General features: G+C 52.5%; 1 protein-coding gene across 1 annotated transcript; it reads left to right on the top strand.

Annotated features, from left to right (window-relative positions):
- The first annotated feature begins 284 nt into the window (after positions 1-284).
- On the top strand, positions 285-16,972 carry LOC125546881. The gene is made up of 3 exons (XM_048710982.1): positions 285-571; positions 654-721; positions 16,916-16,972. Exons 1-3 carry the CDS (start codon positions 295-297, stop codon positions 16,970-16,972), a joined length of 402 nt encoding a protein of 133 aa, XP_048566939.1. The 5' UTR covers positions 285-294.
- The last annotated feature ends 811 nt before the right edge of the window (positions 16,973-17,783 follow it).

Here is a 17,783-nt window from a genome sequence, read left to right as displayed (position 1 = left end):
GGCGGCTTGGAACTTACTAGGTCCTGACAGCTATCTTATTCTTGCATCCTGTCTGATCTTCCAGGAATACCATAACCTCCGCGCTGCTGCCTTCAACTCCCAGGCTCAGGAGCTGGGCCAGAAAACTGAGGACCTGACCAACAGCCGGAGTGCGTGCTTTGTCTCGTTCATCTCCTGTGGGGGCGCGTCAGCGCACCCACTGGGTGTAGTCCCCGAGATTCGGGCCGACTGCTGAGCAGTCGGGTCGGATCTTCCTTGACAACTTCTTCCTTATTGATTTTTTCCTTTGTCTTCATGCTTGCAGGAGCCAATGCCAACTTGAGGGAGCAGCTCAGCGGGGCCCAGACCGCCCTTCACGCCAAGGAAGCCGAGTGCAACGTCTTAGTCCTGGAGCGTGACCGCCTGGCCAAGAAGTTGGCCGACCAGGAGAAGAGCCACAAGGCGGCCCTGAAGAAGGCGCAGGATAGCGAGGACGCCCTCAAAGCTGAGTTCGAGACCGAAGCGGCGGGCTGGGCTGAGGCAAAACAAGCGCTGAGCGAGGGCTACGGCCGGGTTGAGGATCTGATCGATGGTAAGCCGCCTTCCTCACTCCTTGCTTGCCCCTTGCCCCTGATTTGTGTTCTGACTTGTGCTGCTTTTTATTCTTTGTGCAGACTACTTCCCCGGCTACTCCGTCATTGCCACCCAGACGATCGAGGCCCACCGCGAGGCGCGCCGGCAGGCGGGGGCTGAAATCGCGCCGGATGCGAGCCGGACGCTTGAGGAGCAACTCTTGGCGGTCCAAGCCCGGCTGCAGCCGACTCACCGCATGCTCCGCCGCCTCCAGCGCGCCGGGGCGCAGGTGTTGGCCGCCCTCTGGCCAGGCGAAGCGATTCCCCGCACCCCGAGTCGGACTGCCGACTGGCTGGAGGTTGCGGTTGGCCGCTTCGAGGCCTGGAAGGCATCGGCAGCCCGGCTTGGAGCTGGGCGGGCGCTGGAGTTCGTCCGAGCCTGGTATCCCGGGCTGAACCTGGACCAGCTGCGCACCTGGCGGCTGGAAGCCGACGAGGAGATGGAGGAGGTGCGGCCAGCTATCGCTCAGCGTGCCTCGACGATCGCCGAGTGCACTGACATCAGCGCCTTTGCTCCTGAGATAAATGACGACGGCGTTGCCCAGCTGGAGGAATGGTTCGGGCTGGACCTGGCAGAGGGTGAGGACTCGGCGGAGGAGATCGCTTCCAGCGATGAAGGTGAAGACGACGAAGGAGAGGAAGGCGAAGACGTCGAGCCGGCCGGTGAAGCGGCCAGCCAGCCTCAGCTTGACCGTGCCTCCAGCAACGAGGCGCGTGCTAGCGCGCCCTCTGCGGGAGGTGGTGATCATGCTGAGGCTCACCAGCCGGCCACTCGTCCAGCCAGCACTGCCGTCTCTACCGACCTGCCCGACTCGCCAGTCGTTCCCTTGGCTTAATCTGCCGTCCTTGCTTTTCCTGCTTGTTACTCTTTGAACAATTTTTATTAAACTTGCGCAGTTCCACCCACTGGGGGTGTATTCAAACTATGTTGAATGCTGACCTTTCGAAGGTCTTTTGTGTAAATATGATCATGTGTGTGTTTGGCTTCCATTCGCGTATGCTTTTTATCCTTAGGCTGTTTCCTTTGCCGCCTTCTCCTGGCTGCTGCCTTCCCAACCGACAGCTGCTCTGCAGCCTGTGGCTAGGGAAGAACTTGGCTATATTTTTTTTGGGGGAAGGCAAGTACTCGAGCTTTCTTAGATTGAAGCGAGGTGAATGGAAGCCGGCCGGCCGGCTACTCTGGTAGTCGGTCGGTGGTGGGAGAAAAACTGGCTTTTGTTATATTAGTCCGTTAGTCCCTAGCCGTTTTTCGTGTGGGCGTCCTTTCCTGCCTTTAACTCTTGCCAGCCGGACAGCCGGCTCTTCGAACTGCGACTTTTGGCAAGAGAAGGCTTGGGTGCGGGCACACTACTTGTCTAACCGCGGGTAGGACTTCTAATATAACTCAAGGCGGCCAGTCCCCGGGCCGACTAGTCGAACCTGGTGCCGGACGAAAAAAGTGAATGTAATGACATGATCATAAGAATGATACTCTTCATTCATAGATAAAAGATGGTAGTCCCCGAGCTCTCCTCGGGGGGCCTATTGTCTTGTACTTAGTACAAAAGTTAGCGTGATACATACTGCATTTCAACTGTAAAATCTTCGGAGGAGGTTGGCGTTCCATGGTCGTTCCGACTCCTTGCCGGAGTCGTCTCTCTTTCGTACCTTCGGCTTCTGTGCATTGATCAGGTAGTAGGAGTCATTTCCCAGCGCTCTACTGATGACAAAGGGGCCTTCCCAAGGGGCCGAGAGCTTGTGCTGACCGGCTGTTCGCTGGATCAGCCGGAGCACGAGGTCTCCCTCTTGGAAAGATCTTGGCTTGACCTTCCGGCTGTGGTAACGGCGCAAGCCCTGCTGGTAGATGGCGGACCGGCTAAGGGCTAACAGCCGGCCTTCTTCCAGCAGGTCGACACCGTCTTCTCGTGCTTCCTTGGCCTCCGCTTCCGTGTACATGGTTACCCGAGGCAAGTCGAACTCGATGTCAGTTGGGATGACCGCCTCGGCACCATACACGGGGAAGAAAGGAGTGAAGCCAGTTGACTTGTTTGGGGTAGTGGGCAGACTCCAGAGGACGGCCGGCAGCTCATCGAGCCAACAGCCGGCCGAACGTTCCAGTGGTACGACTAGTCGGGGCTTGATGCCGGAAAGGATGAGGCCGTTGGCTCGCTCGACTTGGCCGTTTGACTGCGGGTGGGCAACGGACGCTAAGTCCAACTGGATGCCCTGCGTCGCGCAGAAACGTGTCAATGCTCCCTTGGCGAAATTCGTGCCATTGTCGGTGATGATGCTGTGTGGCATGCCATACCGAGTTGTTATATCTGCGATGAATGTCACGGCAGTCGGCCCATTCAGCTTCTTGATCGGCTTTGCCTCAATCCATTTGGTGAATTTGTCCACGGCGACAAGCAGATGTGTCATGCCGCCGCGCGCCGTCTTGAATGGTCCCACCATGTCCAGTCCCCAAACGGCAAAGGGCCAAGTGAGGGGAATGGTCTTGAGTGCCGAAGCCGGCATGTGTTGCTTGGAGCTGAAGACTTGGCACCCTTTGCAATGTTTAACTAACTCCTTGGCATCATCCAAAGCAGTCGGCCAAAAGAACCCATGGCGGAAAGCTTTGGCGACGAGTGATCTTGAGGCCGCATGGTGGCCGCATTCTCCTTGGTGGATGTCTCTGAGGATTGCAATGCCCTTCTCTTGCTCGACGCATCGCTGGAAGACTCCAGTGACACTGCGCCTGACGAGCTCTCTGTTGACGATTGTGTATGCTCCGGCTCGGCATTGGACTTGTCTTGCCTCTGTTTCGTCAGCCGGCAGATCTTGGTTTATTAGGAAGTTGAGGATGGACTGGGCCCATGATGGAGCTGCGACTTCTTCTATTGCCAACACGGCTACTGCGACCAGGGCGGGCGGGCTGGGTGGTGAAATGCTGGAGTCGGCCGCCGCCTGTTGTGTTGGTGCAGTCCCCGGGCCGACTACCGCTGTCCCCGAGCCGGGTGTGGCAGTCCCCGGGTCGGGCGTAACTACGGAAGTCCCCGAGCCGCCTACTGATGTCCCCGGGCCGACTATCGAAGTCCCCGGGTCACCTGCTTGGTTCTTCGAGCCGGACTCGGCTGCGTCGGGGTCAGGCGGCACGAAGATGGAATTGGACTCTGGAGACGGCTTGATAAACGGCTTGAGGAGGCGTTGCAGAGAGACACCGGTTGGTATTGCCTGCCGAGTGGAGCCTATTCGAGCCAGGGTATCAGCTGGCTCGTTGTCGGCTCGCGGTATGTGGAGGAACTCGCATCCTTCAAAGTACCCGCTGATCTGCTGAACGAGGAAGTGGTAGCTTGCCATATTTGCGTCCTTGGCGTCCCAGTCGCCAGATGATTTCTGGACTACCAAGTCCGAGTCGTCGTAACATAGGATCCGGCGTATGCCGAGCTCTTTGGCAAGCCGGAGCCCGTGTATGAGCGCCTTGTACTCGGCCACGTTGTTGGAAGCGGCAAAGTGAATTTGCAGCGTGTATCTGAGCTTGTCGCCTTTGGGAGAGGTGAGGATGACACCGGCTCCCAAGCCGGTGCGCATCTTGGACCCGTCGAAGTGCATGCGCCAATGAGTGGAGTCGGGAGCTGGCGGCATGTACTAGGTCTTGGCCCAGTCGACGAGGAAGTCGGCCAATGCTTAGGACTTGATGGCGGTGCGAGGCTGGTAGAAGATCGTGTAGGGGGCCAGCTCGATGGCCCATTTCGCCACCCGGCCGGATGCATCCCGGCTGCCTATGATCTCGGCAAGCGGGACGGTGCATACGACCGTGATGGGGTGCTCTTGGAAGTAGGGCTTCAGCTTCTTGGCGGCGAAGTACACGCCATAGCACATCTTCTGGTAGTGCGGGTAGTTCTGCTTCGAGGTAGACAGCACCTCACTCAAATAGTACACCGGCCTCTAGACCGGCTGGGCTCGGCCCTCTTCTGGGCGCTGCACTACAATGACGGTGCTGACCACCCGGCTGGTTGCAGCAATGTAGAGGAGCATGGGCTCTTTCTTAGTCGGCGCCGCCAGGACAGGCGGCGTGGCCAACATCTTCTTCAGCTCGTGAAAAGCTTGGTCGGCTTGGTCGTTCCACTCGAAGTGAGTGGTCTTCTTCATGAGGCGGTAGAGGGGGAGAGCTTTCTCTCCGAGCCGGCTGATGAAGCGGTTCAGGGAGGCCAAGCACCCGGTGAACTTCTGGACGTCTCGAAGTTTGGTGGGAATCGCCATTCTCTCAATGGCCTTGATCTTTACTGGGTTGCATTCGATGCTGCGTTCGGAGACCAGGAAGCCTAGGAGCTGGCCGACTGGCACTCCGAACACGCATTTCTCGGGGTTGAGCTTGATCTGGAACCGGCGCATGTTCTCAAATGTTTCCTTGAGGTCTTCCAGCAAGGTGTCGCGCTTCTCCGTCTTCACCACAATGTCGTCTACGTAGACGTGGGCATTTCTGCCGAGCTGCTTGAGGAGGCACTTCTGCATGCAACGCTGAAAAGTGGCACCGGCATTTCTTAAGCCGAATGTCATAGTCAGGTAGCAGAAAGCTCCGAATGGCATGATGAAGGCGGTCTTCAGGCGGTCAGCCGGATCTAGCTTTATCTGGTGGTATCCTAAGTCAGCATCCAAGAAACTCAACAGCTCGCATCCGGCCGTGGAGTCTATCACTTGATCAATCCTTGGCAGGGCAAAGGGATCTTTGGGGCAGGCCTTGTTGAGGCTCGTGTAGTCTATGCACATGCGCCACTTGTTGTTCTTGTTTAGCACAAGGACCGGGTTGGCAAGCCACTCTAGAAAGAAAACCTCCATAATGAAGCCGGCTGCCAGAAGCCGGGCTATCTCTTCTCCTACAATCCTTCTTTTCTCCTCCGACAGTCAGCGGAGGGGTTGTTTGACTGGTTTTGCGCCTTCTCGGACGTGTAGCTTGTGCTCGGCGAATTCCTTCGGAACACCCGACATGTACTTAGGGGACCATGCAAAGATGTCCCGATTCTCACGGAGGAAATCGGCGAGCTCGCCTTCCTATTTGCTGTTTAGGTTTACCCCAATGACGGCAAACCTTTCTGGGTGCTCGGGGTCAAGAGGTATCTTCTTCGTCTCCTTGGCCGGCTGGAAAGATCCTTGGGCATCACACTCCTTGGGATCGGGGGACAGGGCCGGCTGTTTGCCGGCCATGGCCACGACTCGGTCCAACATCTTCTTTTCTTCGGCAATCACAAGGGACTCGGCCAGCCGGCTGCTGGCTGCTGCGCACTCGGAAGATTTCTTGTAATTGCCGGCTATGGTGATGATGCCCTTGGCGCTCGGCATCTTCATCTTGAGGTAAGCATAGTGGGGAACAGCCATGAACCTGGCCAAGGCAGGATGGCCAAGCAATGCATGGTAGGGGCTCTCCAGGTCCACCACTTCAAACCAGATCACTTCCCGGCGGAAATGATCCTTGTCCCCAAAGAGAACATCAATCTTGATCTTGCCAATGGGGGCGCAGGACAGGCCAGGTACAATGCCATGGAACACAGTCCGAGTAGGCATGAGTTGCTTTGTCTTGACGTTCAGCTTCTCCAGGGTGTCACGGTACAGGATGTTGATGCTGCTCCCGCCGTCTATCAGCACGCGGGAGAAACGGGTGGCGCGTCTGTCCATTGCAAGGGTGGCATCCAAAACCAACGCATAAGAGCCGGGAGATGGCATCACCTCTGGGTGGTCGGCCCGGCTCCAGCTAATAGGCTTTTCTGACCAGTGCATGTGCTCGGCGGGGTTGGTAGCGACCATGTTGACTTCCTGGTGCTCTCGGCGTCTGCTGCGCCGGCCTTCGGGTTGGCTTGTAAAGACGACATAGGCGGCATGCTCGTCGGGGAACTCGTCGTGCATAGCTCCGACTGCTGGCCGAGCGGTCGGCAGCTGCGGAGCCGGAGGCGGCGGACCAACAGGCGGAGGCGGCGCGAGCCCTTCGCCTTTGGAGATTCGGGTGAGCCAGTGGCACTTCCGGGTTGTGTGGTTGGACGGCTTCGCGCCGCTATGGAACTTGCATGGGGCGTCGAGAGTTTGCTCGTAGGAGAAGTCCGGCTGCCAAGCCGGCCTGCCGCCCCTCTGCTTCTTGGGTGCGGGCCGCCCTTCGGGCTGCTCGTCTTCGATTGTGGCCACCTGCCGACTGGTGGAGAGCGGCACGGGGCCCTTGTGCTTGTGGTCGTTCTGGTACGGGTGTCGGCCGGAGTCCCCAGCCGGCGTCTTGGGCGCCGGGTTGAGTACCTTCCCGGACGCGTCTACCCGGAGTTCAGTCTTCATTGAGGAGTCGGCGGTGGCGTACTTGTCCGCTATGACCAGAAGCTCGTCGAGGGTAGTCGGCTCGTCACAGAGGAGCTTGTGCTTGAGGAGGGTGCCTTCTCGGCACCCGGCAGTGAAGTATTCTATGGCTTGCACCTCGTGCACCCCTTCGCAAGAGTTGCGGAGCTCGGCCCAACGCGTGAGGTAGTCGCGAGTGGATTTGGCGGGGCCTTGTACGCACAAGGAGAGCTGTCTGGGCTTGGGAGCCCGCTTGTAGGTGCTGGTGAAGTTGCGGACGAAGGCTTCTGTGAAGTCTAGCCAGCTGTTGATGCTGTATGGCATGAGGCTGTTGAGCCAGGTCCACGCCGTGCCTTGCAGCATGAGGGACACGTACTTCACGGCAACGCGCCTGTTGCCGTTTGCTATGCGAACCGCTATGGAGTAGTCGATCAACCAATCTTCTGGCTTCACGGAGCCGTTGTACTTGGGCGTGTCTCTTGGGAGCGAGAACCCTTTGGGGAAAGGCTCGTCGCGGATGCGGGGGCTGAAGCAAGGCGGTACTTGGGCGTGTCTCTTGGGAGCGAGAACCCTTTGGGGAAAGGCTCGTCGCGGATGCGGGGGCCGAAGCAAGGCGGGCCGACATCATCTTCTTCTTCTAGCGCCAGGGATCGTGCTAGGCGGTCGATCCGATGGCGGGCGTCGTTCTCGCCGACTCCTTCGCGACGACCTAGTCAGCCGCAGAGAGTCGGATGCGTGACAGGCGGTGGGGTGGGATATCTCTCCCCACGAGGTGGAGGCGGAGGCGGGTTGCCCCGCCGCTCCACGGCCCGGGGACGGCCTTCTGCGTCTCGCTCGATGGAGATCCGGGTTCGGCTTCGGCTGGCAGCCGGCTCTTTCTCGTGTCGCGCGCGGGTTTTACCCGCAGTCGGCGTCCGGGACGTCGCGCCGTGCTCTCGGCGCGGGGGAGGGCTTTCCGCGTGGGCGTCAGCTTCGTGCCGCTGTGCGGCTGCATCGATTAGTTGCTGGATGCGTCTGGTCATGTGGGGGAGTTCTTCGGCCCCCAGTCCGTCTAGCTCGTCTATGGCCGCTTGGGCAGCGCGCAGGTTCTCGAGTGGAGTGGCGTAGACTGGGCGGTCGACTCCTAGTGTGTCGGCGAGGGCAGCGCCGCGCTGTCTGACAACGCTGGCTCGGCTTGGCCCGCCTGGGGGCGGCGTGCCAAAGGCGGCACGGTCGGCTTCGCGCTGGTGGGCCTCAGTGAGGCGTCTCATGGAAGCCAACTTCCAGCCCTCCGCGAGGAGGGCGAGGCGGCGAGCCTCCAGTGCTTCGGTGTCGGCATCGGCCGGGAGGGGGATGGACAAGTCGTGGACCGCCGCATGCGGGGCGTCGAGAGCGTTCTCGCCAGAAGCGCCGCCGTGGCCGATGACCATCACCTCGGTGGTGGCACCGTCGCAGCCATCGGCCCGGGGAAGCGGGTCATTGTAGATCGCAACGTTGGTGGGGAAAGCGTCGAGCGAGGCCGTGTCGGAGTCGACAGGCATCGGATCGGTGGAGCCAACAGACTCCAAGTCCACAGCAGGCTCGCCGGAGACGTGGAGCTGGCCGAGGAGGTTGACGAGGTGGTCGGTGCCCGCGTCAGAGGCGGGCTCCGTCGGAGATGAGGGTCTTCGTCAAGGGAGATCGGCGAGGCCGCTCGCTGGCGCAGACGTTGTGACGCCTTGCAGCGCGTCGTGGCAAGCGCCATTCGGTGCCGGGCTGGCTACGCTCGCTGGGAGGAAGAGGGTTCCCGTCCAGAACAGGTCTCCGGACGACGGTGCACCTGGCCCCACGGTGGGCCCAAGTCGGGTGGTAGGTGCCGACATATGCCAACGGGTGGCTTATCATTGGTGGGGGAGCAGTAAGACGTTCGCTAGTGCCTGGAGCGGGATGAGGCGAAGACATGCATGCCGGCGAATCTTACCCAGCTTCAGGGCTCTCCGTGGAGATAACACCCCTACTGCTGCTCTGCGGGGTCTCCGCATGATCACTAGATGAACGAGTGGCTACAAGATGCTCCTTGAGCTGTTTGGCGAGAAGAAGAAGAAGGGCACGGCTAGCTCTCCTCTCTCTCTATGTGGTGTCTAAAACTAGCTCAGATCCCCCTTTGCATGGGTGCCCCGGGGGGTTTATATAGGCCCACCCCCGGGGGTACAATGGTAATCCGGCTGGGCGTGGGCCCTCGCCATCTGTGTCTACGCTCGCCGGCTTCTGCGCCGGCTGCTGGGGCCCGCCGGCTGCCGCTCCTTGGTCGACAGGGCAGGCCCCACTGTCAGGGCCTTGTTCGGTGGCTGGTACTGTTGCCTCAAACCTGTGACGAGGGCTTCGCCGAGGTAAGCATGGCTACAGTGCCGCCGCCCGGCGGGCGATCGCTGTAGCCTCACCTCGTCTTGTCTCCTTAATGGGGCGTCTCCTTCGAGGGAGGAAGCAAGCCGGCTGTGGGGAGCGGGCCCTGTCTTGGGCCAACTAGGGGAGGCTTGGCCGCCTTCGGGTGTCTCTCTGCCTGAAGGGGCCCACCGCCCGTGGGCCGCGCTGACAGCCCGTCGTGGGTGGCATCAGGGTCAACATGGCAACAGTGCCACGCCGGACGGGTCATGGCCACCCCGTACGGTGCACTGTGCCAGGCGTGCTCCGGGATTCGGGGGTGACAGGCTTTACTATAGCCACGCCCCGCCACATCGCCGTTATGTGGATGCAGACTTCGAGGGTACGATCTTGACCGCTTTGTGGGAGTCGGCTTCTCGCGGCCGGCTTCTTGGAGCCGGCCCTCCCACGGCTTTCTTCATGAGGGCTAAAGCCGGGCCGCCTTCCGATAGTCGGCCTGGGAGACAGCCGGCAAGGGGAAGGCGGCCCCACGTCTTGGATTCTTGAGGGCCGGATCGGCTCGTAATTTTTTCAGAAGGGCCAGGGGGAGCCGGCTAGGCTACCCGTGGTCGTTTACTCCGACACCGCCTATAGGCGGTAGTACCGCCCCTACCACCGCTGCTACTACCGCTCGTTCCTCTATTCTCCCATGTTTCCTTCACTGTCCTATGCTTCCTGTAGGAAGCGGTAGTACCGCTCCTGGAGCGGTAGTACCGCTTGGTTGTGGGTTGTGTAGTGCATAACGGTCGGATTTGTCCCCCACTATAAAAGGGCGTCTTCTTCCTCAAGAAGATTCACCTCTTCCTCCCCCAAACTCCATTGTTGCTCCAAAGCTCATTTTTGCTCGATCTCTCTCTCTCTCTCTAGCCAAAAAAACTTGTCGATTTTCTAGGGATTGCTTGAGAAGGCCCCGATCTACACTTTGACCAAGAGAAATTTGATTCCCCCCACTAATCCCTTGCAGATCTTGTTACTCTTGGGTGTTTGAGCACCCTAGACGGTTGAGGTCACCTTGGAGCTACATTCCATTATGGTGAAGCTTCATGGTGTTGTTGGGAGCCTCCAATTAAGTTGTGGAGATTTCCCCAACCTTGTTTGTAAAGGTTCGGTCACCGCCTTCAAGGGCACCACTAGTGGAATCACGACATCTCGCATTGTGTGAGGGCGTGAGGAGAATACTGTGGCCCTAGTGGCTTCTTGGGGAGCATTGTGCCTCCACACCGCTCCAACGGAGACATACTTCCCCTCAAAGGGAAGGAACTTAGGTAACACATCCTTGTCTCCACCGGCTCCACTTGTGGTTATTTCTTACCTTTACTTTGTGCAAGCTTTACTTGTGTTGTATATCTTGCTTGCTCTTGTTGTCGTTATTGTTAGCATCATATAGGTTGCTCACCTAGTCGCATATCTAGCCAACCTATTTGTTGTTAACCCTAATTTGTTAAGAAAAGTTAAAAATTGGTTAGTTTCCTATTCACCCCCTTTAGTGAACCATATTGACCCTTTCAATTTGTATCAGAGCCTCGTCTCTTTATTAAGGGTTTCGTCACCCGAAGAGTATGGTTGATGGCGGTGGTAATTGGGGATGAAGTGTCGAGGCCGTTGAGTTGAACTCGATCACTCGGGACGACTTAAATCAAGCCATGTCTTCACTTGAGACGTCGATGATGACTGAGGTCAAATACTTGTTTAAAGAGTTGCTTGAGGGGTTGAAAGCTACCCCGATCCGTTGCTTATGGTTAATCCCACCGCATCGGAGTCAGAGGCCAGTTTCGGCAAGGAAACGGCTAAAGGTACTCAAACTTCTTCCCCTCATGAAAAGAATGGGACGGGAACCTTTGCCTCAGTTCCCCCTCCCCCGGTCTATGGAGGACCGGTCCCTACACTGCGCATTCACCATCTTGGTCCTCCCCCTAAGCCTGTTAAGGGTGATTTTGCTAATTGGGTTTTTCGCATCAAGTCTCATTTGAATCACAACTCAACAAACCTTTGGAGAACCATTGAGCAAGGCTTCTATCCGCATGATCCAAACAACCTCACCCCAAGAGAAGAAGTGGACAATCAATACAATCACTCCACCTTATTAATCCTTCAAGATGCGGTTCCTCCTGGAGATCTATCTCACTTGCGTCCCTTCACTCGTGCAAAGGATTGTTGGGAACACATCATATCTTTGTAAAAGGGGAGCTCAAGCATCCAATGGTCGAACTTTGCAGTGGTCCTTGATGAGGCCAATGAATTCGTGATGCTAGAAGATGAGGATCCGCATGATCTCTACTTGAAGGTGACAACTCTTTGGTACATCTCCAATGTATCTATAATTTTTTATTGTTCCATGCTGTTATATTATCAATCTTGGATGTTTTATAATCATTTTATAGTTATTTTATATCATTTTTTGGTACTGGCCTATTGACATAGTGCCAAGTGCCAGTTGCTATTTTTTGCATGTTTTTTACATCGCGGGTAATCAATATCAAACGGAGTCCAAACGCAGCAAAACTTTTTGTGGATTTTTTGGACCAGAAGACAACCAATGGGCCGAAGAAGCACCTGGGGCCTGCTCCGAGGGGAGCACAACTCACCAGGGCGTGCCTGGAGGCCCAAGCGTGCCCTGGTGGGTTGTGCCCACCTCAGGTGCCCACCGGACTGCCTCTTTACTCTATAAATACCCCAATATTACAAAAACCCTAGGGGAGTCAATGAAAATTAATTCCAGTCGCCGCGGAGTCCAGAACTACCAGATCTAATCTAGACACCATCACGGAGGGGTTCACCACTTCCATTGGTGCCTCTCCGATGATGCGTGAGTAGTTCTTTGTAGACCTTTGGGTCCGTAGTTAGTAGCTAGATGGCTTCCTCTCTATCGTTTGACTCTCAATACAATGGTCTCTTGGAGATCCATATGATGTAATCCTTTTGCTTGTGTTTGTTGGGATGCGATGAACTTTGAGTTTATGATCAGATCTATCTCTTTTTTATCCATGAAAGTTATTTGAGTTTCTTTGATCTCTTATATGCATGATTGCTTATAGCCTCGTATTTCTTCTTTGATATTTGGGTTTATTTGGCCAACTTGATCTATTTATCTTGTAATGGGAAGAGGTGCTATGTAGTGGGTTCGATCTTATGGTGCTTGATCCCAATGACAGAAGGGGAACCGACACATATGTATCGTTGCTAGTAAGGATAAAACGATGGGGTCTATTTCTACATAAATAGATCTTGTCTACATCATGTCATCGTTCTTATTGCATTACTCCGTTTCTCCTTGAACTTAATACACTAGATGCATGCTGGATAGCGGTTGATGTGTGGAGTAATAGTAGTAGATGTAGGCAGGAGTTGGTCTACTAATCTTGGACGTGATGCCTATATAATGATCATTGCGTGGATATCGTCATGATTATTTGAAGTTCTATCAATTGCCCAACAGTAATTTGTTCATCCACCATTTGCTATTTTTCTTGAGAGAAGCCACTAGTGAAACCTACGACCCCCGGGTCTCTTTCTCATATTATTTGCCTTCGGGATCTATTTTATTTGCCTTTTATTTTCAGAGCTATTAAGTTAAAAATACAAAAATACCTTGCTGCAATTTATTCTTATTTATTTTATCTGGCGTTCGATCTATCAATCTACTACAATTTATTCACGTCCGTTTTGCCAATTTCTGGCGCCTTTACCCGAAAGGGATTGACAACCCCTTTAATACGTCAGGTTGCAAGTATTTGTTATTTGTGTGCAGGTGCCATTTACTTATTGTTGCATGGTTCTCCTACTGTTCTATAACCTTGGTTTCATCATTGAGGGAAATACCTACCGTCGCTGTGCTGCATCATCCCTTCCTCTTTGGGGAAATACCGACGTAGCTTTAAGTTGCATCAAAAGGAGTTACAAAAGTATTCGAAATACCCAGATTGCTACAGACTATTCTGTTTTTAACAGATTCTGTTCTCTTTGCGTTGTGTGCTTGCTTTGATGATTCTATGGTTTTCTTTGATGATTTTTTGCCATGGAAAAGTTGGAATACAGTAGATATAATGCAAGAATAAAATATGAATTGGTTTGCTACAACACTTATAGTAGTGATTTGCTTTCTTATACTAACGAATCTCACAAAGGCTTTGTTGAGTTTTGTGTGATTGAAGTTTTAAATTTTGGGTTATCTTACGATTGATGAAGGAATAAGGAGTAAGAACAGCCTAAGCTTGGTGATGCCCCGGCATCCCCTGCTATTATCCAAAGAGAAGCAAGCAACTAAGCTTGGGGATGCCCCGAGTGGCATCCCCTCTTTCTTCTAACGACCATCGGTAGTTTACTCGAAGCTATATTTTTATTCGTCACATACTATGTGTTTTGCTTGGAGCGTCTTGTATGATATGAGTCTTTGCTTGATTTGTTTTGTGTTTTTAGTCTTGATTCCTTGCTGGTAACACCTATTTGAGAGAGCCAAAATTATGCCATAACTTGCTAGAATTGCTCTCTATGCTTCACTTAAATTTTTATGAGCTATGGATTTGCTCTAGTGCTTCACTTATATGTTTTTGAGCACGGTGTGCTTTAGTATTTTTGAAGAAATGCTCTCCTGCTTCACTTAGATTTATTTGAGAGTTAGTAAAATTTTCAAGAAATTCTCTCTTGCTTCACTTAAATTAATTTGAGAGAAAGAAATATTATGCTCATGATCTTCACTTATATTTGTTTGAGCTTATTAAAGGCAATACATGAAAATTAGTTCCAAAGTGATAGACATCCAAGAAGGATATAATAAAAACTTTCATGAAGATCATTGGACAAAGTAAACTTGATTCTTAGTAATAGTTTTGAGATATGATGATGTGATATGTGAGTCATCTTGATGAGTAATTATGCTTTAGTAAGAATATTGGTGTTAAGGTTTGTGATTCCCTATGCAATCACGAAAGTCAATAGTCATGCAATGAAATTACATCCTACTTGTGGTGCATTATTCGGTGTTACTTATGCTTAATGCTCGCTTATGAGATTATTCGTTTCTTGGTTGGTCGCTTCTCAATATTTTGCTAGCCTTCATTTTGCACTAAGTATGATCACTATTTGTGCTTCCAAAATCCTTTAAACCAGTTTTGCCATATGAGTCCACTATATCTACCTATATGCGGTATTCTTTTGCCATTCTAAGAAAATTTGTATGTGCCATCTCTAATATTCAAAATAAATTTCTCTTTTGTGTACTCATACCACTCACGAGGCGGTGAGGGGTGGCTAATATTTTCCATGCTAGATGTGTTATTCTCACGATGAGTGTTTATTCACTTGTCATTGCACGAGAGTAAGGCAAAGGTATTAGGGATGCCCAGTACCGAAATGAAAAATGAATTTACTTTATGTTGTCAAATAATAAAGATACGGTTAGCCATGGAAAGTGAAAGTATGGTGGAAAAAGGAATAAACTTTAATTTCTGTTTGGGAACCGCCTATGATATATCTAGTATGGAAAGTGTTGGGAACTCTAAGTCGTTTTCATTGGTGGGAAAAGTATGCCTCTCAAAATGTTTTTATCTCTCAATTTTTGCTTTGAGCTCTGGCACCTCTACAAATCCCTAGTTCCCTCTGCGAAGGGCCTTTCTTTTACTTGATGCAATTTTTATTTTGAATTTGAGTCTCCGTCTTCTCTTATAAAAGCACCAACTAGGGAGCACTATGATCGTACTTGAGCATTGGGTGTAGTTAATATGCGAGTGTGTTCATGAATGGATCAATGATTGAGCATGATGGGCTAGGGATAGCTTATTTTAGTATTGATATTTTGAAAGACATGGTTGCTTGTTGATATGCTTGAGTATTTAAGTTATCATGTCAAAACTAGACTATTGCTTTGAACAATATAAAAGTCTAAATGTCCATGCTATAAAGAAAATATTATGATATGACATGTTAGGCAGCATTCGACATCAAAAATTCTGTTTTTATCATTTATCTACTCGAGGATGAGCAGGAATTAAGCTTGGGGATGCTGATACGTCTCCAATGTATCTATAATTTTTGATTGTTCCATGCTGTTATATTATCAACCTTGGATGTTTTATAATCATTTTATAGTCATTTTATATCATTTTTGGTACTAACCTATAGACATAGTGCCAAGTGCCACTTGCTATTTTTTTGCATGTTTTTACATCGTAGGTAATCAATATCAAACGGAGTCCAATCGCAACGAAACTTTTTGTGGATTTTTTTGGACCAGAAGACAACCAATGGGCCGAAGAAGCACCTGGGGGCTGCTCCAAGGGGAGCACAACCCACCAGGGCGCGCCTGGAGGCCCAGGTGAGGGAGTCCTGGACTAAGGGCTCCTAGGGCGTCCGGCCTATTAGCCATGGGCCGGATTGATGGGCTGTGAAGATACGAAGATCGAAGACTGCACCCATGTCCGGATGTGACTCTCCTTGGCGTGGAAGGCAAGCTTGGCGACCGGATATGTAGATTCCCTTCTTTGTAACCGACCTCGTGTAAATCCTAGATCCTCCCAGTGTCTATATAAACCAGTGGACTTAGTCCAGATAGGACACATTATCATAGCCATACAAGCTAGGCCTCTAGGGTTTAGCCATTATGATCTCGAGGTAGATCAACTCTTGTAATACTCCTATTCATCAATATCAATCAAGCAGGACGTAGGGTATTACCTCCATAGAGAGGGCTCGAACCTGGGTAAAACATCGTGTCCCTTGTCTCCTGTTACCATCAACCTTAGACGCACAGTTCGGGACCCCCTACCCGAGATCCGCCGGTTTTGACACCGACATTGGTGCTTTCATTGAGAGTTCCATTATGTAGTCGCTAAAAGGTTTGATGACCCCTTTAATCGTCCATAATGACGCTGTCCAAGGAGAAACTTTCCTCACCCGATAGATCTTCGTGTTCGGCGGCTTCGCACTGTGGGCCAATTCGCTTGGCCATCTGGAGCAGATCGAAAGCTACGCCCCTGGCCACCAGGTCAGATTTGGGAGCTTGAACTACTTTGCGGACACCCGTGGAGACTTGATCTTCGCCGGATTCGAGACCGCGGTAGCCACTCCCGGTCGCCCCGATGATCATGACCGAAATCTGTCATCAGGCTGCATCCAGGAGATCGCTCCTGTAACCGCTCTGGCCCTAGATCCGGAGCAAGCTGCGCCACCCGAGGATGAGAGGATCAACCCCACCACAAAGGACACAGATTCCACGGTGTTGGAGCCACATATAGACTTAACCTCTCACAACGTCTCTGCCAGCGGAACTCTGGACTCGTCTCCGGCCGTAAGTTCCGAGCCACGTGAGACCGCGGACGCCGAGCTTGATCGTTTATCGATCTTTGAATTCAGCACCACAGACATCTTCCAGCGCTCACCTTTGGGCAACGTGCTAAACTCATTAAAAAACCTGTCCTTCGCACAACGCTCACCTTCCGAACTACTCTGCAGCAGGAGAGCTCGGCTCGTCAGGAGCTCGACTAGCAATTTGGCCTCCGTCGTAGTTCCGATCAAGTGGTGGCATTCGTGCCGCATGTACATAACTACGCGCTCAAAATCCCATGGGCATCGACGGAGGCATAGCTAGCTTATGGTTTGCAGTACGGCTCAACTGACGTCGGATACACACATACTTTAATTTTTACTTGTTTCCTTTTCAGGTCTCAATCTCACAGGCACCATCAGATGGCCTGGTCATCGGTCCTCTTGAAGGATAAACTCACCAAGACGGCAAGAAAGACAGACATATGGGGGACTTTTTAGGTGATTCCATTAACGATAACTTTACCTATTTTTCAAGACCCACATGCAGCTCTCCCTTGGTTTCAGCATGTCAAATAGCCTGCTGCTTATTGCACTACCTGTATCAATGCGCCTTGATGTACTAATTAAATTACAATGAGAACAGTTTGAGGCTGGAGCTATAGGACTCCAACCTTTTTGTACCTTTTCTGTTTTCTTTCTTTTTTTCTTTTCAGCTCCCCTGTGAGTAATCCTATCAGGTAGCACCCGTACACTTTGGTACGCTCGATGCTTGCCAGGGGCTTCATAGCACCCCCACATTACGGCAACAAAAGTCCGAACACTTTTTATAAGTATAGTTCAGCACCCCGAATTTAGCATTATATGTATTGGCTCCGAATCATGTCTTTGGTCAATAGTTGGGTTGCCCGGCTCCTGTGCTTGCTACCTTACGTTCCGCTACATCGGCTAAGGTAGTAAAAGGAGAACTACTGCGATTGTGCCTTGGTTTATCCAAAGGAGCACCTCAGTAGAGAAAGCCGAAAACTGACTGTCATGATGCGGCGAGAGCCGGTCAGCTGTTCGGAGGTTGCAAATCATTGGAGATTTCTTCTGCATCACGCGAAGGATTGGTACTTCCTGATCAGACGCTTATAGCACCCTAGTTCGGATACTAGGGGCTGCGCCCATGTTTTTATTATCGCACTCCTATGGCTAAGTGAGGGCGTTACAGCCGCATAGTCTGGTTTCCTGGTTCGTTGTGCTAAACAACTCCTTTAAGGACCA

This window comes from Triticum urartu, chromosome 3 (assembly GCF_003073215.2).
Source record: "Triticum urartu cultivar G1812 chromosome 3, Tu2.1, whole genome shotgun sequence".
In the NCBI taxonomy this organism is placed as follows: Eukaryota; Viridiplantae; Streptophyta; class Magnoliopsida; order Poales; family Poaceae; genus Triticum; species Triticum urartu.
Note: the sequence above shows the minus strand (reverse complement) of the source record. Positions and strands in the feature narration are given on the sequence as shown.

Bases quoted from the DNA above. Each gene is read 5' to 3' on its own strand.
- LOC125546881 (XM_048710982.1), top strand. From the start codon at position 295: ATGCTTGCAGGAGCCAATGCCAACTTGAGGGAGCAGCTCAGCGGGGCC. The intron at 572-653 runs GTAAGCCGCCTT...TTCTTTGTGCAG, and splicing joins GGTTGAGGATCTGATCGATG to ACTACTTCCCCGGCTACTCC. The intron at 722-16,915 runs GCGGGGGCTGAA...TTTCCTTTTCAG, and splicing joins ACCGCGAGGCGCGCCGGCAG to GTCTCAATCTCACAGGCACC.